Source organism: Amia ocellicauda, chromosome 4 (assembly GCF_036373705.1).
Source record: "Amia ocellicauda isolate fAmiCal2 chromosome 4, fAmiCal2.hap1, whole genome shotgun sequence".
NCBI classification, from domain to species: domain Eukaryota; kingdom Metazoa; phylum Chordata; class Actinopteri; order Amiiformes; family Amiidae; genus Amia; species Amia ocellicauda.
The window spans coordinates 55348934-55371640 of NC_089853.1; the positions used below are offsets into that span (position 1 = coordinate 55348934).

General features: G+C 38.7%; 1 protein-coding gene across 2 annotated transcripts in view; it reads right to left on the reverse strand.

The window, feature by feature from the left end:
• The window catches only part of rtel1 (regulator of telomere elongation helicase 1), a 52749-nt gene that overhangs the window by 17189 nt on the left and 12853 nt on the right, over nt 1-22707 (reverse strand). For both annotated transcript variants that reach the window (XM_066702817.1, XM_066702816.1), the window contains exons 10-25: nt 19183-19336; nt 18379-18417; nt 17691-17769; nt 13474-13571; nt 12499-12554; nt 11776-11847; nt 11431-11512; nt 10860-10992; nt 8620-8733; nt 8457-8497; nt 7648-7733; nt 7478-7555; nt 7165-7242; nt 6633-6779; nt 4967-5082; nt 4590-4713 (exon numbers count right to left, since the gene is read on the reverse strand). In XM_066702817.1, coding sequence (XP_066558914.1) covers nt 4590-4713; nt 4967-5082; nt 6633-6779; nt 7165-7242; nt 7478-7555; nt 7648-7733; nt 8457-8497; nt 8620-8733; nt 10860-10992; nt 11431-11512; nt 11776-11847; nt 12499-12554; nt 13474-13571; nt 17691-17769; nt 18379-18417; nt 19183-19336 — 1497 coding nt within the window. The remainder of the gene's footprint in view (nt 1-4589; nt 4714-4966; nt 5083-6632; nt 6780-7164; nt 7243-7477; nt 7556-7647; nt 7734-8456; nt 8498-8619; nt 8734-10859; nt 10993-11430; nt 11513-11775; nt 11848-12498; nt 12555-13473; nt 13572-17690; nt 17770-18378; nt 18418-19182; nt 19337-22707) is intronic.

A 22707-nucleotide genomic window follows, 5' to 3' on the forward strand; every position in this document is an offset into this window, starting at 1 on the left:
AATAGTTTTAAGATGTAAGTGTAAACAGGTGGGAGCTAAAAACCCTGCCATTTAAATAATTGAGAGAATTTACAAGACATCGGGCGCTCCATGAAGTTGGCCCACCCACTTACAGCACAAATGATACATTCCATATAATTTGTTTGTGCCGGTATTATTGACTCTTTCACTGCAGCTGTAGAGCCACATTCAGATGCAGCAGCAGTCGGGCAGCTGGTTTAACAGGAGACTCACAGTCCCGCAGCGCTGCTCAATACCGGATCACACACTCGCATCAGTGCCGCCGGATCTCGATCTGCTTCGTACAAAGTCTTTTCATGATCCGGATCTAGCGAGCCGGGATCCGATCCTGTTAGTACTAGGACTGTAGCCTACTGTGTTTGTTATTCATATGCAATAGGAGTTTCAGAAAAAATAATGTAATTATAAATTTAATTTCGATATATCTTTAATATTAGAATAGCGAAACATTAGTTTAAATGGCACAAACAAAAGAGGTATGTTTGGTTTGATTCTGATGTTGTGGGGGGACTGAATGACGTCACTCGCCGAAAATAAATAAATTAATATTAATATCTTCAAAACCAAAGCAGCACAAAAGTTTATTTCAAAGGCACAAACCAGCACAAACGAATTATATGGAATTTATCATTTGTGCTGTAAGTGGGGGGGCCCAACTTCACGGAGCTGACATCGGGACATTTAATTTATATCCAGGATGAATATTTCATATTTGTGTGTATTTATAACAAAAAGAAGGAATGTATTTTGTCACGGCACATTCTATTGCAGTCCAATGCAGTCCTTTCTCCAGCAGGATTTTCGTGATCTTTCAAACACTCTTAAACGTCTTTCTGCTCCATGCAGTTCATCCTGTGTGGCACTTTTCCACCGTACATTAATAACTGCTCCAGATTAATCGTTTTCCCAAGGTAAACACATATTCCTTCTTTAGAGAAGTTTCTACCACATCTCTCACATCGAGAGCGGCCGCCATTACTGTAGTTACAATTTCCAAATGCAGTGGTGTTGCGTAAGAGCGACTCTTTCCCAGATGACTGAGAATGTCAATGCAGGATGTGATCAGACTGTGTCAGCAAGAACAGTCCATTGAAACTACATAGAGAGAGGTATTATAGTAGGGCTGCAGTGCATAAACCCCTCATTACAAAGACAAATGCACATTTGAGAGTTCAGTGGTGCAGGCACTGGTTTACAGAGATGTGGAAAAAGTGATATGGTCAGATGAGTCATCCTTCACCATATTCTCAATAAGTGGGCGAGTGCATGTGACACCAAGAGAATAGTACATGCCTGACTGCTTGACCCCTACAGTGAGGGGGTCCAGAGGCTCTGTTATGCTGTGGGGGGCATTTTCGTGGCATGGTTTGGGTCCACTTGTCCCCTTAGAGGGAAGGGTCACTACAAATCATGACAAAGTTATTTTGAGCGATCACCTTCATCCTATGGTGAAACACTTCTATCCTGATGGGATGGGAGTGGTCTCTTCCAGGATGACAATGCCCCCATCCACAGGGCACAAGGGCTCACTGAATGGTGTGATGAATATGAAAATGTTGTGAATCATATGCTATGGCCTTCGCAGTCACCAGATCTCAACCCAATTGAACACCTATGGGACATTTTGGACCGACATGTTAAGACAGCGCTCTCCGTCTCGTGTGTGTAAATATACATATGGGTCATTCTCTCAAAACATGCACCAATGAGGGTGATCACCAACTTGGCAATTGTAAAAAAAAAAAAAAAAAAAAAAAAAAAAAAAAAACACATTAATACACGTTAACATATTGTTAGCATGCATACAAAAATAAATACGATAGTTTCAATAGTGAAATCCTTACCGTTTTCATGTGATTAATAATTTGATCACGAAAAGTTGCAGTTTGACGCCATTTTGTCACATGGTTTGTAGTCATCACAAACATGATTATGATTTTTAACTAAAATGGGTCAGAATTATTGTCTGTCTTACTTATTCATTATAAACATAATTTAGACTGATATTATAACATTAATTGATATGTTAATGAAATAAAACATTTATATAGTTATTTACCAAGTGGTTATTATGCAATGTTTTGACCTGTATTGTCTTCATCAGGCATATACATCCACATGAAATAGAAGGTGTATATATAGAAGAGACGTCATTTGCATTTGTTAGGTGGATCCTCTCATTCCCCATTCTAACTTTACTCCTATGTTTGGCAATCCACGTAATAAGGTTTTGCCCACATAGGCCTATCCACAAGGATATTTTATAAGGTATACAACGTGTGGTTTTGCAAGAGATATCACCATGTATGCTGATGTCATCTGGGGATGAGAGGAACCTGGTGGCAGCACATTTTAAACAAGCAGGTCGTAACGTGATTACCCAATTATGCAAATTACGTCTCTTCTATAGCTACACCTTCTTTGGCACATGGATGTATATGCGTGACGAAGACCATACAGGTCGATACGTTGCATAATAAACACTCTGGAGCATTTATTCCAGTGCGGGTGTCTTTTCTACTTTTACATTTCTTATATTATACCCAGCACCTGGACCAAGCTGATCTGGATGTGCGTACACTACCTTCTTTCTGTGCAACACAAGAAACACATACCCAAACATGGCCACAGCACCGTTTTACAAATGTGACATCCACCCATTCAGACTCTCATGAACACACGCAGATGCATGGAGACATTGTTTATATGTTAAAATGAACAGATCAGACAACCAAGAACACAAAATCATTGTTTATATACTTTTTGTCAACTGTATAGAGTCTTTTTTCCAATCAAAACACTAGGGGGGTGGTAAAAACTTGCCACTAGCACAAAAAGTAGCTGGGTGGCTGATTATCTTTTTTCATACAGATGTCTTTAAATAAAGCATTTAATAATTAATATTATAGATAATGACCTTTTCAATGTTTGAGTGTAAACTAGTGGTACATGCTTTTGGAGAATGACCCATATATATTCATTATTTTATTATAATTTTTGAGTGTTTGACTGACACACACATACATATACGCTGGATCCGCCCCTTCCTCACCGACTACTCAACTCAGCTACTCGTCCAGTCACTGGTCCTCCCCCGCCTGGACTACTGCAACTCCCTCCTGGCCAGCCTGCCTGCATCCACTACCCGCCCACTCCAGCTCATCCAGAACGCTGCAGCTCGTCTGGTATTCTCTCTGCTACGATTCACACACGCTACTCCACTGCTCCGCTCCCTCCACTGGCTCCCGATAGCGGCACGCATTCAGTTCAAGACTTTGACCCTCACCTACCGCTGTCTTGACCACACTGCACCAAGCTACCTTCAGTCACTCGTCTCTCCATACATCCCCTCCAGACCACTGCGCTCCTCCAGTGCCAGAAGGCTAACTCTGCCTCCTCTCCACTCTCCTTCCTACAGAGCCCGCTCCTTCTCATCCCTGGCCCCTAAGTGGTGGAACGACCTGCCCACCGAAGTCAAAACAGCAGAGTCCTTGACCTCATTCCGGTGCTTACTCAAGACGAATCTCTTCCGACAGCACTTGTAATATTATTCCTCTATCCCTGCTAGATAGCACTTCAGCTTATTATGCTCCTAGCATTCTTGATTGTTTTCCTCCTTGCTCCCTTTCCCGTAGCCATCGTCTGTAACCCTACATCTTGACAGCACTTAGCTTTCACCGTCCAGGATGTAGGAAGTCTCTTACTGTACTTTGTAATTGTAATTGTAATTTGTAAAATGTATTATTTTGAATTGCTATGTTTATTGATGCCTTGTACTTCTCTGTATTTTTGCACTTATGTTGTAAGTCGCCCTGGATAAGGGCGTCTGCCAAGAAATAAAAATAATAATAATAATAATAATAATACACAAAGAAAGAACTAAAACATTAACAAAAACTAACATACTTACTTCGAAATAAATGAAAAAACAGAGTTTTTGGTAACTCTTGGAAACTTTTCAGTTTTTAATAGAAAGTTTTAGTAGACACACAAAACTCCCCATATGGAGACATCATATCCGGCCATACAGAAAACCACTTCATCAAAAAAATGTCAAGTTTAAAAATTATGTAAAAGCAAAATCAGCAAAGAGGAAGTTAAAATTCTAAAGTTTCCAAGTTAGGTAATATGCTTCTCTCTCTGAACCAACAGACACATCACCAATGCTTGTAATTAAAGCATGTGTAATATTGTGGTTAAAAGCACAGTTTTTATACCTTTTGAAGATTTAATCCTGAGTATGTAATGATTATTTAAAAGCAAAAGGACACATGCATCTTATAAGAGGCTTGAGGTCAGAGTGACGAGACTTTTTAGAATTAAATATTTTCTGCATAGCTTTCAAACAAAGTCCATTTACATCCTGGTCTGTCTTGTTGCATACAGATACAGGTCACTACTAAACTTTATATACACAGACACATATACACCTGCAACACAACAGAAAAGCTCTATTTCAGTAAAGAGTATCTATATGACTCCACAAATGTGAACATTCATTTAAACATACCATGAAAATTATGTTTCTCAACTGAAATTATGCGGATGTACATTATTTTTCTACTTACAATTTTCTGGGCAACCCTGAAAAACTGCGCCACGTCTCGGATCATGTGTCCAAAGTTGTCATACACTCGAACATAGGGGCGAACCCAAGAGGGTAACTGGGAGCGAGCGTCTGTGCCCATGAACCTGAAATGGAGAGACAAATTGAAGCTGCTCTCAGACAGAAAATCTCCTGAGCTATATAATTAAAATCACTGGCCGCAATGTCAAATGACCCAAAAGTCAAACAACCTAGTAGTGATGTATCCATTTAGACATGATTTAACAATGATTACTTACACCTGCTCAGCGTTTTTCTATTCTATCTCCAGCCCCTTTCACATTACCACGGTGAGATTCAAAGAAACTGGAAAATAAGTATAATAATTGTATTGCTGACCTGTGGTCACACAGAAATATAGCACCAAAGTCTTCCCGATGCCTGATGACTCTGCCGATGGCTTGATTGACGGCACGGGATGCCTGCTGCCTGTACCACTCCTGTCCTGACAGATACTAGACACACACAGACACTTGCATAAAGTCTCAGGGTTCCTCAGATAACACCAACATCACACATAAATAAAAAAGTAAAAATCATACAAAAATGTAGCTATTATCACCACTTATTATGGTCTTTGAAATATATATTTCCACAACAAAATAGGATTTCTAATAAATTGTGTTATGCCTGTAATACGTTATATTCGGGCACAGGAAAAATAGAGAATATAAGAAATAAATAAATTAAATGAATAAATAGAGATTCTGATATGGCAATGATATAGTGCTATATTGTGGAATCTTAAGTTTCTTCTTTGATAACTATGATGATCTCTGCCATTGATGATAATAATTCTCTGTACATTGGTGCCAACACATTATTTGATAATATTTTGATTAATAACAGAAAATGAACAATATTACAAAAACTAGTAAATCGGGGGCAGGCATGGGGGCTGGATGCAGGTGAAGTTTGTACACATGCAGACCATTTCATAAAAGTGAATGAAAAGGTACCTATAACTTAAGGTCAGGTCTCTGCATGTTTAGCAAAAAAAAAAAAAAAAAAATGAAGTTAAATTATACAGTAGAATTTCACTCTCCCCTTCTCTGGGGCAATTGCTGTGGTCAAAATGTCAGCAGAAACATTCCAAATTGAATCATTATTGATAGATCAGTTGGATGGATTATCTTGGCAAAGGAGAAATGATCACTAACAGGGATGCAACAAATGTGTTCACAAAATGTGAGAAATAATTTCTGGGATTAATTCAGTTTATGAAAAATGGGCCCAACACTTTACATTGCTGCGTTTCAATATTTTTGTTGTGTGTGTGTGTGTCTATATATATATATATCTCACAATTTGGTTCACTCTTTCCTCTTACACAATCTCTTATTTAACTCTTTTGCGGGACAGCACCCTACATCCAGAGAGTCCCTGCTGAGTCATACTAAACTTTAAATGAGCAATGTCAGCAACTCAGTGTTAAAAATATCAAATCAGCAGTTATACAAGCAAAATCTAATTCACAGAAAGGGAAACGATAGGGTGGAATATATATATATACAGTGCATCCGGAAAGTATTCACAGCGCTTCACTTTTTCCACATTTTGTTATGTCACAGCCTTATTCCAAAATGGATTAAATTCATTATTTTCCTCAAATTCAACAAACAATAACCCATAATGACGACGTGAAAGAAGTTTGTTTGAAATACTCAAAAGACTTGAGGCTGTAATTGGTGCCAAAGGTGCTTTAACAAAGTATTGAGCAAAGGCTGTGAATACATGTGCTTTTTTTGTTTTTTATTTTTAATAAATTTGCAAAGCTTTCAAACAAACTTCTTTCATGTTGTCATTATGGGGTATTGTTTGTAGAATTTCAAAGAAAATAATGAATTTAATCAATTTTCGAATAATGCTGTAACATAACAAAATGTGGAAAAAGTGAAGCGCTGTGAATACTTTCAGGATGCACTGTATATATAAAAACTAGGTTGAAATTAATCATGACCCAAAAATATTATAAAATAATATTAAAATTTCTCTTCAGAATTACCTTTACACCACCAGATGCCTTCCTTCGCATTTCTTCAAGAAACTGCATTTTTAAGATGACCCGGGGATCCATTCTAGGGGGGAAAGGAAGGCCTGTGATGATGACTCCTCTGCCGTTAGCGTCTGCAAAATCCAGTCCTTCGCTGGCCTATATACAAAACAGACCATTAGCCGTGGGGACCAGCCACCACTGACAGCAGCAATAGTGATCTGAAACTCAGCATAGCCCATATAACTCGCATATCCTAAAAGCAGGAAAATAATCCAAATAATGCACATCCAACTGTGTTGACATTCTACATCGGCTAGAAGGCTAGAACCCAGGCATTCACCACAAATCAAACAGACATTGAACACATGCAGAGGGGACCGGTTTACACCAGTGACTTGGCAAACACAGAAAACGGTAGGGCAAGAACTGAACTCTTGCCATTTGTTGATCAGAGGATGAAGAAAGTTCACCAGAAGTTTTTAATCTGCATATGTCAAAATAAAATACTACATTTAAAAAAAAGGACATTACTGGAGCATACCTTTCCTCGGCATACAGCAAAGAAGCTGGCTCCATTCAGTTTCGGATCAATCACTTTGTTATAATAGCCATCAATCACCTAGATCCAGAGAACAACATGTATGCAGTCAATCTATATGGTTAAACAAATTTCACAGGGGAAAAAAGCATTTATATTGTACCAGAGTTATTATTATTGTTGTTATTATTATGAACTTCTTTGAAACACATTTCAAACACATACTTGTAAGCTGATATTGTTATTTTTTTATGTGAGCTGTCATGCATAAAGGTGTGAGCAAAAGAAATAAGGAAACCCCTCCAAAAAGCCAAACCTCATTGAACGTTCCTTTGCCCTTGGGTTCTACAAACATTGGTTTGATATCTTCTATCCGATTACTGTGTCCCTTCTCCTAAATTAAAGGAAAATTAAATGACATCATATTGCAAAATTCCATTGAATGCTTTTTTTTTATCATTTTAAATAGGTAAAACAAATATTTACCCTCCAGTATTCAATGGTCTTATCCATGACAGGATATGATGGAAAGAAAACCAATAGGCCATGAGGAACTATGCGCCCAAGGTTTACTGAAAAGGAATAAATACAAAAGAAAAAAGATTACACTTTATTTGTTCCTTACCAAAAGGGCATAAGTATATATAACAATTTCCATAAGAAGATCAAAAGCAAAACAAGTAAGGTGGCTGCACACAAACTGACTGGGCTCTTCAGTCCAGAGCAGTGGATCTCAACCCTTGTCCCAGAGACCCAACATCCTGCTAGGTTTTGTCCCATCTGAGCTCTCGGTTACATAACTGACCTAATACTTTGCCTAATAAGAGTTTATTAATAATTGTAAACAGGAATAATGTTGAATTTTAACAAAATGTCAAATTCCACAAATGATTAGTTCAATGAAGTAATTGAGAACTCGGCTGGACATGTGTCTGAAGGACCAGGGCTGAGGACCACTGGTCTAGAGATGGCTGATTAGAACTGTGCTCTGACTGTGTAGGCACTTCTAAGAGGCAGCACATATGTATTACTTGACATTTCAGTAAGCTTCCTGACCTGCACACATAACAGCGTACATCAGCGTACCTGTGGGTTAACAGTGATATAGTGATAGCCCCTTCATTTCTGTGTCACAGTGCCTATCTCCGCTGTTCACACTGTGGCTTTGCGATGCAAAAACGAGAACAGCCCAAATGTGCATGTTTGGATGGCTAGATTGAGAACTACAAATTTTCTAGCTAAGGTGATTATGAAATAGTATAAATAGATGTAAATTATTGTTATAATATTCTTACCAACAGTATTTCCCAAAGATGCCATGTAATCGGGTAAAAACCTTTTAAAAAAAGACATAACGTTATATCTTAACACAAAAAACAAAAAAACAAAAAAAAAAACACCAATTTAACACATTTGCAATGATTGGCAGCTTGATATATAATTGAGTTGTTTGTTTACCTTCTGTCAAAGGCTGAACTCAGCTGAACACTGTCCGGCCCCTTTGGGACAATGCCAACAAAAATTTGATGTTTCTCAATCACATGAGGGTTTTCCAGGGAAACTGGAAAGGGTCTGAATTGAGATCAGAAAAACTAAACATTTAATTAAAAAAATAAACAATACAACCAATACAATGCAATTATATATATATATATATATATATATATATATATATATATATATATATATATATATATATATATATATACACACACAGCTCTGAAAAAAATTGAGACCACTGCAAAATGATCAGTTTCTCTGGTTTAACGATTTATAGATACGTGTTTGGGTAAAATGAACATTTTTCTTTTATTCTATAAAACTACTGACATTTCTCCCAAATTCCAAATAAAAATACGAATGGAATGGAATGGCTGCCATACATGTAGAGATGCTGATTTAAGAAACATTTGCAGTGGTCTCTTCCTTTCTTCCAGAGCTGTGTGTAATATCAGCCATAACATTATGACCACTAACAGGTGAAGTGAATAACACCGATAATCTCGTTATCATGGCACCTGTCAGTGGGTGGGATATGTTAGGCAGCAAATGAACATTTTGTCCTCAAAGTTGTTGTGTTAGAAGCAGGAAAAATGGGCAAGCGTAAGGATCTGAGCGACTTTGACAAGGGCCGAATTGTGATGGCTAGACGACTGGGTCAGAGCATCTCCAAAACTGCAGCTCTTGTGGGGTGTTCCTGGTCTGCAAGGGTCAGTACCTATCAAAAGTGGTCCAAGGAAGGAAAAGCGGTGAACCGGCGACAGGGTCATGGGCGGCCAAGGCTCACTGATGCACGTGGGGAGCGAAGGCTGGCCCTTGTGGTCTGATCCAACAGACGAGCTACTGTAGCTCAAATTGCTGAAAAGGTTCATGCTGGTTCTGATAGAAAGGTATCAGAACACACAGTGCATCACAGTTTATTGTGTATGGGGTTGCGTAGCCACAGACCAGTCAGGGTGCCCATGCTGACCCCTGTCCACTGCCAAAAGCGCTACAATGGGCACGTGAGCATCAGAACTGGACCACAGAGCAATGGAAGAAGGTGGCCTGGTCTGATGACTCAAGAGTTCAAGGTGTTGACTTGGCCTTCAAATTCCCCAGATCTCAATCCAATTGAGCATCTGTGGGATGTACTGGACAAACAAGTCCGATCCGTGGAGGCCCCACCTCACAACTTACAGGACTTAAAGGATCTGCTGCTAACGTGTTGGTGCCAGATACCACAGCACACCTTCAGAAGTTTAGTGGAGTCCATGCCTCGACAGGTCAAGGCTGTTTTGGCAGCAAAAGGGGGACCTACACAATATTAGGCAGGTCAAAATGTTATGGCTGATCGGTGTATACTTTTTAAAATGTTTCTTAAACCGAGAGATCTCTTCTTTCAGATTATACCGCTTGCTCGTCAATAACCCTTTAAGAACTGCTCAGATAGATTAATAACTAAGAAAACTGAAGTAGATCAATGGATACTAAAGCTATCAAAATTTAGGTCTACCCTGGACAACCAATCAGTGCAGATATTATAAAGGAAATCAAAAGAAGAGTTAAAATAGGATGGAGTGCATCTCGAGCAAACAGAACGCTGCTGAAAGGAAATGTACCACTTGCCCCAAAAGAAAAGTATTTGATCAATGCATACTACCTGTGCTCACTTATGGATGTGAAACCTGGTCACTAAACACAAAAGTGACACAGAAATGGCAGATGACACAGGACCATGGAAAGACAAAAATAAATGAATGGATCTGAGAACAAACCAAAATAAACAACAGAATTGAAAGTGAAAATGTTAAAATGGCAATGGACCAGACACAATGCAAGAAGAACAGATCAGAGATGGACAAAGGAAGTTATTGAATAGATTCCAAGGGATGAAAAAAGACCCAGAAGAAGATGGGAAGATGAAATCGTACAATTTGCAGGCGTGACTTGGAAAAGATCAAAGCAAGTAGAAATGTTGTGGGTAGCCTCATCCAGCAGTGGATCCACACAGGCCGATATTGATGGTACGAACACATACATACACATAACATCCATATTCTAACAAATCCACTTGAACATTGTACCTGTCATACCACAGATTTCCCAAGATCTTTTTTTATTCATAATAGTTTTACTGTCCAAGTTCTCAGCACGGCACCAAGACAATGTGTGTGTGAACTCAAGAGGGGCCAGAAGTATTGGCAAAAAGGACTAACATTTGCATCTCGGAGGTGAAGGAAGAGAGAGGGGAGAGGGTGCCGCTGGTGAGGATGATGGAGCGGACCCCCTGCCGCACCAGTTCCTGCATACTGAATCCTGGGGAGAAGCACCAGTAACTCAGGACATTCCCTAGAAAACAACACACAGTACCCATTCATGAGCCACAGGTTTCTGCCCTTTAACTTTCATGCAAACCAATACAAAAACTGTAAACTTTAAATTCAACCATGAGGGCATGTAATATGTTTTTTGTGTTATTATTGTATAGGGCCTTGAGATGCCAGCCACCAAAGGCACTGAGAAATCCTCAGATACTTATACAGAATGAAAGCCTGTTGGTAACAAAACCCAGTTTATTTAAATTTCCTTTTCAAGCTGGGAATACATTCTTCTTCTTCTGGGATTTTTTTATTTTTCTTCTTATAATTTTAACTAAGTTTCTGCTTACTTTGGCTAAGATGTCCACATTTTATGGCAGCAGTCTCCCAGTTAACTGACAAAAGGTCACTTGTGTGGGTGACATTAATTACAACTTAACCATAAACTTAACCAGAATAATAATCATACCTTGTTTTTTATAGGAAGATGATGACCAAATATCAGTGGTCTGTTTCTTTTTCTGAAAGCTGGTATCTCGATGGATATGCACCTGTTAAAACAGAGAATCACAACATGTGTAGTTCCTGTGGAGAACAGACACTTAAACAGTGAAACAGAATAAAAACAAAACTTAAAAAAAACACAAAACTTTGTTATTAATGACTAAAAGGATGCTTTTAAGACTTTTCAAAACTATATAATTTAAGATATTAAATACACAGTTAAGTACAAAGATATGTGAAGTCCTTTTATACATACTGGAAACGCAATTCAAAACAGATGACAAAGGGGGTAATGAAAAAGTACACAAACCTTGTAATGTTTAGCAATGCTCTCCACTTCAGATCCTTGAGCTCCCTCTACTGGATCTGAACTGAACACAATCTAGAGCCACAGTAAAAGGCAAAGTGCAAGAATTCTACAAAACAGGTCTTGTGTGTATGGTTGAACAATGTACACAAGATACTGAAGAGACCAACACTCACTCAATTCTCAAGAAATCCCAATGTTCTGACTAACAACAAATGAAAACAAAATTGAGATAATTTAGAAAATGTGCCAAATGAATTACCAAAAAAGCTCTGCAGATTTAAATATTCCTTATAAGCCAAGGAAAAAAAAAAAAAAAGTTGCTTAACATTATTCATGTTTATCTTATTGAGAGTAATCTATAAATCGCACATGGTGATCGTTCCATCACATGATTCCGGTCTTGTTAAAATCAGCACATACACACATGAAACGTACACTTAATCTCTGACAAAATAGTCACATTTGAAGCAACAGGTTTAAACTATTTTTTAAATGATGCCCCACTCTTTATAAGCACATATTCTAATACAGTCAGCAAATGTCCCTGTAGAAATGATTACCAGTGCTGATCAAGCTTCAAATGTGATCTAAGGGTGGAGAACTAAAACATACATACTGTGACCCTGAAGAGCACAAATAACTGGACAAAAGACTGTGTGCGTGTGCGCACGCGTGTGAAGAGAAACTTGCTATATTAAAATTATCCCATCAGATCTTTCTTACCTGGATAATGTCTGCAAGCTTCTGTAGTCCTGTTGTGTTTGTAAAAATGCCAGCTCCTACAGCATTAAAAACAAAATAGAAAAACTAAAAAGCATCTTCAAATATATTGACTGCATTGCTCTGCATCATCATAAGGTGATCGCTCTAAACTTGTGTGCTTTGATTCACCCCAGTTTTCATCTGTAATGATAAGTCTAAAAGAGCTGCCAAGGCAAGATCTTGAGTCTGATCTCACTGCAGAAAAGCCAAGTTCTTTGGTTCCAAAGAAATGCACACAAGTTGTAATTTAAGAAACCAAGCACGTCAACATGTTCTGTGCATAATCAGTGGGAATAATGCTCTAAGGAACACTCAATGCATTATTGCCAACATGATTCATACCAAAGGGTCTATGAACTTTGTCATCGACACCTGCCAAGAACAATTAAAAAACAATGAGATGAAATAAACACCACATTCATATTCTGCAACAGTGCAAATAAACACCTAGCCTGACATACATGAGTTAACAAAAAGGAGTTTTTCCCTCTCAGAATCCCCTCAGAGTTAATAAAACCATGCCTTGTGGCACTCGTATAGTGTGGCTGCTACTGTAAAGGTTATTGGAAGCACATCTAAGAAGTACAGTAATCGAGATGAGTACTGTACATTCAGCAATAACTCATACAAGAATGTAAGGGGAGCAGGCCTATAAAAGAACATTATTGCTGAACATTTCGAAAGTGGAATTGTCTGTCCTGCAGCAGCTATTAGTGTGTTAAAGGCTTCACTATTACAAATTATTGTCTTCTCATATCAATAGGGGTTCTGTGTGCCTTAGAAATTAACTAATTTCCACATCAGTGATATGAGCTTCCATTATCAAAAAAATTAAAATTCAGTCAATTCTTCTTTGGACAACAATTAAAAATAGGCTTTCCAGGTGCAAGTAGAAATATAAGGAATCAAGCACATACAGACAGAGAAACAACTTACGCCCAGCTAAATATCCAGTTATCTGTTCCAGTGCTTCCAAAATGGATGATTTTGTGTCGAATGTAAGTTGCACTTGCTTGAATAGCTCGTAGATATAGCTATGGAGGAATTGAAGAAGGGGGAAGGGAAGGGAAAAAAAAAAGGTTAGTGTCAACATTAAGCATTCAAAGGCTATGTGATCATCTAACAGAAGTCCCTTGAGGAACAACAGAGTAACTTGTGAATGTAATTTATCACTGATCTCACAGACCATAAAGATGATAATTTTTTCTTTTTGCAGAACAAGGTCGCTACCCTTATGAATTTGCAGTCACGCTTCACTACGCAGCATATTGACAAGCGGTCACGTATCAGACTCCTCCTTTTAACTGTGTGATGAGTGAGCAGGTGTCAAATCCAAGTGTGTGCGCTATCAATTTCCAAGCAAATGACAATGGGAAAGATGCTGTTCAATTCGTATTAAAATAAAACAAAAAAACACTTCTCGTTTAGTTGCAGACAAGCGGCCGAAACTTTGATTAGGAAAGTTACAGCATCCACAATTTGCATGCTTGGCCATGTATAGTAGCTAAAATCAATTCGTTCTTTTTGGAATTCAGAATCTGTGTTTCAGCTATTGCCAAGGACAAAGAATCATGTATTACTTGGAACAAAGCAATAAATACTTTAAGAATCCTGGACTTAGGGATTCTTCTTGCATTTCTTCCACTGTCATTAACAAGCCTTTAGTAAGAATGGGTTTGGAACTGTCAACTCCAACCATAAAGAGGCAAGCCAAGTTTTGCCATGTCCCACAACTTTCTTCCATTTGTGTGCTGTTTAACCACTACCTGGACAGAAGACAGTCTTGTGTACAGTTAAATTGAAACCGTTTTGTTTTAGTGTAAACTCTCTAAGCTCCACAAATCTTTAAAACTAATTTTGTTTTGTAGAATGTTGTTGAATGAAAGTCCTAAAATAAAAGACAGCATTAAAAATGTTTTTCAAATCAGATAACATTCTATTATCTTAGCAGACATGCTGCTTTACATTCATAGAACTGCACTGGCATCTTCAAGGCCAACTTCTGGCCTGGATCCCGAATGACATCTTGACCCAATAAATAACACAGGGGGATCAAAAGCAGAAGTACGAGTATCATTGTTTAGTTAGAATCTTCAGTGTCCCCTGATGACATTCACGTGGCAGACTGAGCATGATGGATCTTTGCAAAGACTACACTCTCAAAAGGTCAAACTATAATGTCAGTACAAAAACAGGCATATTTTCCTTATGAAGGAGTAAACTTACTCAGGGCTTTTAGGCAAGTCTGGATAAAATGTGCATGAAGTTCAGTTTTGTGAAAAGATCAGCAGGCATGAAATGAAATACAGAAGAAAATAACACATACAGTGGCTCTCAAAAGTATTCACACCCTTGGACTTTTCCACTGTGTTGTGGTTTTTGCCACTGATCACATTTTTTTATGTATTGAAAGCCCTGAATGAAATGAAACGTGGAAAAGTCCAAGGGGGGTGAATACTTTTGAGAGCTAATGTACAGCAGCCTGCCTAGAAGATAAACACAACTAAACACATTTACTAGAATTTGAGATGCACTGATGGACTGGCACACAAAACATTGTGAGAGTCTTTCAAATAGTGTAGACATTTAGAAATTTAGCTATGTATCATCCATTACACCAGAAGAGATCCAGTCACAGTTCTTCCCTATAAACTACTGTTCAAAAGTTTGGGGTCACTTAGAAATGTCCTTGATTTCTAATGCAAAGCACATTTTTTGTCCATTAAAATAACATCAAATTGATCAGAAATACAGTGTAGACATTGTTAATGTTGTAAATAACTATTGTAGCTGGAAATGGCTGATTTGTAATGGAATATCTGCATAGGTGTACAGAGGCCCATTATCAGCAACCATCAATCCTGTGTTCCAATAGCACATTGTATTTGCTAATCCAAGTTTATCATTTTAAAAGGCTAATTGATCTTTAGAAAACCCTTTTGCAATTATGTTAACACAGCTGAAAACTGTTGTGCTGATTAAAGAAGCAATAAAATTGGTCATCATTAGACTAGTTGAGTATCTGGAGCATCAGCAATTGGGGGTTCGATTACAGGCTCAAAATGGCCAGAAACGAAGAACTTTCTTCTGAAATTCATCAGTCTATTCTTGTTCTGAGAAATGAAGGCTATTCCATGCGAGAAATTGCCAAGAAACTGAAGATCTTGTACAACGTTGTGTACTACTCCCTTCACAGAACAGAAAGAGGAGTGGGAGGCCCCAGTGCACAACTGAGCAAGAGGACAAATACATTAGAGTGTCTAGTTTGAGAAACAGACGCCTCACAGGTCCTCAACTGGCAGCTTCATTAAATAGTACCCGCAAAAACACCAGTCTCAACGTCAACAGTGAAGAGGTGACTCCAGGATGCTGGCCTTCTAGGCAGAGTTGCAAAGAAAAAGCCATATCTCAGACCGGCCAATAAAAAGAGAAGTTTAAGATGGGCAAAAAGACACAGACACTGGACAGAGGAAGATTGGAAAAAAGTGTTATGGACAGACAAATCTAAGTTTGAGGTGTAAGGATCACAAAGAACATTCGTGAGACACAGCCCAAATGAAAAGATGCTGGAGGAGTGCTTGACGCCATCTTTCAAGCGTGGTAGGGGCAATGTGATGGTCTGGTGGTGGTAAAATGGAAGATTTGTACAGGGTAAAAGGGATCTCGAAGAAGGAAGGCTATCACTCCATTTTGCAATGCCATGTCATACCCTGTGGATGGCACTTGATTGGAGCCAGTTTCCTCCTACAACAGGACAATGACCCAAAGCACAGCTCCAAACTATGCAAGAACTATTTAGGGAAGAAGCAGTCCGCTGGTATTCTGTCTATAATGGAGTGGCACAGTCACCGGATCTCAACACTATTGAGCTGTTGTGGGAGCAGCTTGACCATATGGTACGTAAGAAGTGCCCATCAAGCCAATCCAACTTGTGGGAGGTGCTTCAGGAAGCATGGGGTGAAATCTCTTCAGATTACCTCAACAAATTTACAGCTAGAATTGCTGCAAATGGAGGATTCTTTGACAAAGGGAAAGATTGAAGGATACAATCATTTCAATTAAAAATAATTATTTCTAACCTTGTCAATGACTATATTTCCTATTCATTTTGCAATATTTCCTATTCAAACTCATTTCATGTATGTTTTCATGGAAAACAAGGACATTTCTAAGTGATCCCAAACATTTGAATGGTAGTGTACTAGGTCTTTCATTTGACTGATGAAGGTATCAAAACAACTTTCATACTTTAATATTTGATGTCAAAATCCCACATTCATTACCTTTTGCTCCCAACAAATCATACCAGCTAGGGTGCTTTAGCAACCTATTGTTTAAAATTAAATTTATAACGTAATTTATGATTCATTAAGACATCTCTCTCTCTTTTTTTATATATTTAGTGAAATATTAATAATTCTTTAAAATATCCAGCAACTGCAGACAGCATATTAAAACAGTAAATCATTGAAGGGTAGGCCAGCTCTATAAGGATATTTCTAATTCCAGCAGTGGAAACAGTGGCTCCACTATAAAGCATTTCAGGGTTTCCATCAGTCCGTTGAGGCTTAGAAAAACCTTTTTTACTTTAAAAGTGGAGTACTCCTATAGCCTACACATGTAGGGATGAGCACAAATATTAAGGCCAGGTGCCATGGCACACAGAAATTGATTTTCACTGAACAGATGGATGATTAACTGCATATATAATTCCGTGCCGATTATATAGGGTGAATAATCCCATTTCTTTAATATTTAATATCAGCTGTGGGACCAGTGAGTTTAGTATGGAGATGCCCTATTTTACACAAATCTATTTTCATTGTCTGTCTTGAAAATCCAGTAAAGTGAATCCATTGGAAGTCGAATGCTGAAGTGATATAAACAGCGCATCACTAATGGCTCTCAAGAAACTGATTTCAGTAGACCGTCACAGACTCAACTCTGTGCTAAACTCTCAAAATAACTGCCCTGACTTCCCCACATGAGTAAGTTTCAGAACTCCTACCTCTTTTCTTCACAGGAAGTGAGTGTTAATATGAGAACAGTCTGACTCTCCAACATGTATTTACCAATCAGTCTGTAGATTTAAACTTAAATCCTATTTTTTCCCCCAACTTCAGTGATTAATATGTTTGGAAACCTTTGCTCACCTTCCTGGTTTGGTTATGCCCTGTCCATTCATAGGAAGTTCAAAAGAGTCAATAGCAGCTTCAAGATCAAGGAGAATTCCTGGAAGGCAAAGATGACAACATACAATCTGACATCTCAAAATATGGACAAAAAGAGGTCATATTGCAGTACCTCTCTCAAGTTCTCTGTGCTCTTCAGAATTCAAATACTATGCCATGTGTAGATTTGACAGAATAAAAATTGACACCTCTTAACATCTCGTCAAAATGTTGCAGAGTGACTGTCGGATGTAAAGAATATTTAACATGAAAGAAAACCAAGGAACAGCTAGTTGCTTGTGTTGATTGGTGTGTTGTAAAATACTCCCTAAAAAAATACCACACAATTGCAGCTGAATTCATACACCATGTAGTTTTTCAAAACACTGCACACGTATATATTCTGAAATAAATTTGGCTGAGGAAAGTGGTCTAGTGTATCAGGAGACATGTTTTAGAAAACACTTCCATATCACAGCTGCACGTCTCTGTTCACTCCCCAAACAGTTCATTATCTTAATTATCGTCTTTCAAAATCTGCCAGATTAATTGAATACAAGCACACAAGCCTGACTGGAGCATATGATTTGAACTAAGTACAAAGAAATAATCAGTTTTATTCCAAAATACCCCCACCATAAACAACCCAGGGTCAAAAAGGAAAACTTACTTTTGATTTTCGCAACAATGGCAATATCCATTTTTAAACCTGAAACAAATAGTATAAGGTGTGTTAGTTAGTAAGAGTTCATACACAATTATCTAGTCCTTTTTTCTTTCAGACTACATTGTTTCAGGGGCCTTTATTCAACACATATTTCCAGGATTGTTATTTATACATTTCAATACAAGTCACATTGTCTGATGGTCAGCAGCAATAGTAGCTATGGATGGTTAAAGGAATAATGCAACAGGAAAGAGGCTGTGTTCACAATATTGAAGCGATCTCGGACGGTGTGTGCAGTGTGGTCCGTCATTCAGTTGTGTGTGTTGGGTGGCGCAGTTCATTCAGGGAACTCTTGTGGTTTCCAGGATTGAGGGGTTAACCCCACGTGGGAACAGGGACATTTATAGTGGAGAGAGGTAGTTAAGAAATAGCCTAGAGACGTAAAAAGTGGTTTGTTTTGAATAAACCTGTGGCATTTACCTCACCTGTGGCAACTTAAATCTTCAACAATTAAATGAGTTTTAATAAAAAAAAAAAAAAAACAACAATAAACCAAAATAAAAGGTCAATAGTAGAATTTAATAAAATAAAAAAAAATAAAAAATAAAATGAAATTTCAATTCTCCAACTAGCTATATTGGGAGAATTGTACATATTAAAATTGATGTAATTTCATAAAAAACAGTATAAGAAGGGTGCCATGAGGATACAGTCCTGTGCAACATCTTTGTATCTTGCAGCACAATAGAGTGTGTCAGAGAGGACGTTCAGATCACATGGTTCACAGCCGGTGAAGATTAGTCCAACCTGAATTGAGGATGTCCATGCTGAAGTCCTCACTGACATTACTGGAGCTGGCCTGGCCGGCTTGCTCCACTAGGACCTTATTCACAGCTTCAATTCCTGTGGCCAAATCATAAGGGCTCAGGTCAAAGGAGGTAGACTCTTCGCACATCTTCTCCTGAAAAACAAATGAATGGTCTGATTATGAAAAACAAATCAATCAATCAGTGATTTTTTTTGCTAATGCTGCTGCAAAGGCTCCAAAAAAGTACAATATAAAAATAGTGGGGGGAAAAATAAAAACAAAAATGCACTGCATCCCTATTTTACTATGTTATGGCATAATGGTTTTGTCAGGATCTCAGCTGATACACTTTTGAAGGACCCTGTTCTCTTGCAATCTCCCAGCTGACATGTTGTATTTTGTGCAATATGATATATGACACTGCAGCACAACCTGCTTCAGCCTTGCAGCTGGAGGAAGCCAATCTTGGCAGATTTTCAGATTTCCCTCCCCGAGTGCCAATTATTTTGAAATCCGAGGCAGAACAAAAAGGAAATGCGCTGTGCTAGTGCAAGAATGGAGCAGCAGGTAAATTATTTCAGACTATCCATTACCAATCATTGTAGGAGACTGCATACAGCATAGAAAAAGGCTGCTGTTCTTTTGTAATAGTAAAAGTTGTTCATGCTAAGATTTACTGCAAGTTTTATGATTCTATATACAGTGAGGGAAAAAAGTATTTGATCCCCTGCTGATTTTGTACGTTTTCCCACTGACAAAGAAATGATCAGTCTATAATTTTAATGGTAGGTGTATTTTAACAGTGAGAGACAGAATACAGAAAAAAATCCAGAAAAACACATTTCAAAAAAGTTATAAATTGATTTTAATGAGGGAAATAAGTATTTGATCCCCTATCAATCAGCAAGATTTCTGGCTCCCAGGTGTCTTTTATACAGGTAACGAGCTCAGATTAGCAGCACTCTTAAAGGGAGTGCTCCTAATCTCAGCTCGTTACCTGTATAAAAGATACCTGTCCACAGAAGCAATCAATCAATCAGATTCCAAACTCTCCACCATGGCCAAGACCAAAGAGCTGTCCAAGGATGTCCGGGACAAGATTGTAGACCTACACAAGGCTGGAATGGGCTACAAGACCATCGCCAAGCAGCTTGGTGAGAAGGTGACAACAGTTGGTGCGATTATTCGCAAATGGAAGAAACACAAAATAACTGTCAGTCTCCCTCGGTCTGGGGCTCCATGTAAGATCTCACCTCGTGGAGTTTCAATGATCATGAGAATGGTGAGGAATCAGCCCAGAACTACACGGGAGGATCTTGTTAATGATCTCAAGGCAGCTGGGACCATAGTCACCAAGAAAACAATTGGTAACACACTACGCCGTGAAGGACTGAAATCCTGCAGCACCCGCAAGACCGCCCCTGCTCAAGAAAGCACATGTACAGCCCCGTCTGAAGTTTGCCAACATCTGAATGATTCAGAGGAGAACTGGGTGAAAGTGTTGTGGTCAGATGAGACCAAAATCAAGCTCTTTGGCATCAACTCAACTCACTGTGTTTGGAGGAGGAGGAATGACCCCAAGAACACCATCCCCACCGTCAAACATGGAGGTGGAAACATTATGCTTTGGGGGTGTTTTTCTGCTAAGGGGACAGGACAACTGCACCGCATCAAAGGGACGATGGACGGGGCCATGTACCGTCAAATCTTGGGTGAGAACCTCCTTCCCTCAGCCAGGGCATTGAAAATGGGTCGTGGATGGGTATTCCAGCATGACAATGACCCAAAATGCACAGCCAAGGCAACAAAGGAGTGGCTTGAGAAGAAGCACATTAAGGTCCTGGAGTGGCCTAGCCAGTCTCCAGACCTTAATCCCATAGAAAATCTGTGGAGGGAGCTGAAAGTTTGAGTTGCCAAACATCAGCCTCGAAACCTTAATGACTTGGAGAGGATCTGCAAAGAGGAGTGGGACAAAATCCCTCCTGAGATGTGTGCAAACCTGGTGGCCAACTACAAGAAACATCTGACCTCTGTGATTGCCAACAAGGGTTTTGCCACCAAGTACTAAGTCGAAGGGGTCAAATACTTATTTCCCTCATTAACATGCAAATCAATTCATAACTTTCTTGAAATGCATTTTTCTGGATTTTTTTGTTGTTATTCTGTCTCTCACTGCTAAAATACACCTACCATTAAAATTATAGACTGATCATTTCTTTGTCAGTGGGCAAACGTACAAAATCATCAGGGGATCAAATACTTTTTTCCCCCACTGTATATTTTAAGCTGCATAATAAGTCACATTCCATAGCTCCTTTAAGGACATGGGAGTGAAAAAGGACAAATGTAAGTCATTTCCTGAAACCCAAAGACTTTAGGAATGATCCAAATGGGAGTTTGTGGATCTTACAACCCCCACCCCCTCCCTATTGTTCTATTCTATACCCCTCCAGAGAGAAGGAGTCCTTTTAAAAAAATAAAGCAATGATCAATAGTCCTCAAGGGGAATGTACCTCACAATCTTTCAAAATGAACATACCACAGCAACACCACATCAACAAAAAAAGCTTTCTGTTAAATGGAAATGAGAAAGAAATGTTTAAACCCAAATATCACTCACAGTTGATAGCTTTAAAAAAAAAAAAAAACATTTTGCTGACATTTTAGTTTTTTTTATTTTAAACTGAATAGTGAAGACCACCATTTTTAAAATGAAATATTGCAACACTGTGTAACTTTCATAGCAATTTACAGTAATAGCATTACATTAGATTCTACCAAGAGGTTTAATCTGGGAGTAGGTGGCACCGAACTACATGGGCTGGGAAGAAACATTTCTTTCGGCAAACGGGGAATAAAAACACTAGTAACTTTAAAACTGGTACTTATGTAGCCGATGCGGGTCGGAGCTCCCCGCCCAGGATTCGAGCCGCGCACCACAACCGGCGCCCCTCCGAGGGCTCCACACCGCAGCGGCTCCAGCGCAGTACAGCATTAAGCCCTCTACTCTAAAAGGCCGGGCCTCCTACCACGGGAGGCTTAACACTGTACTTCTTTTACTGAGGGGTTACGTCACTTTGTAACGGGCTCATTATGGCACGAATGAGCCCCGGTTACACTTATAAGGTGCCGTTTCAGTTTTTTTTTTTTTTTTTTTAAGTTTAAGTATGTGAATGAAAAGCAATAAACAGGACAATTACTCTAATATAATTCACCCCCTTTGAAAGAAACACAGACAGACAGGATGTTAATGGAAACCACCAGGAGCACATCACTTAAATCACTCTTTGGAGAAATCACCACATGTGTAACTCAAGCCGAATAGATGCAGTGCCCATATTGAGCAGATGAGATGCTCACAGTACACTGCCCACGTCCCTGTGCATGAGCTTCAGTACAATATATCATTGCCGAGTCACAACTGGACGTCACCAGCACAGATACTTACTTACACACAGCTCGTGTTGTTCACATTTCAATTGGAATACTTTCTTAGACATGATTTTAATTTAATAATTTAAGTA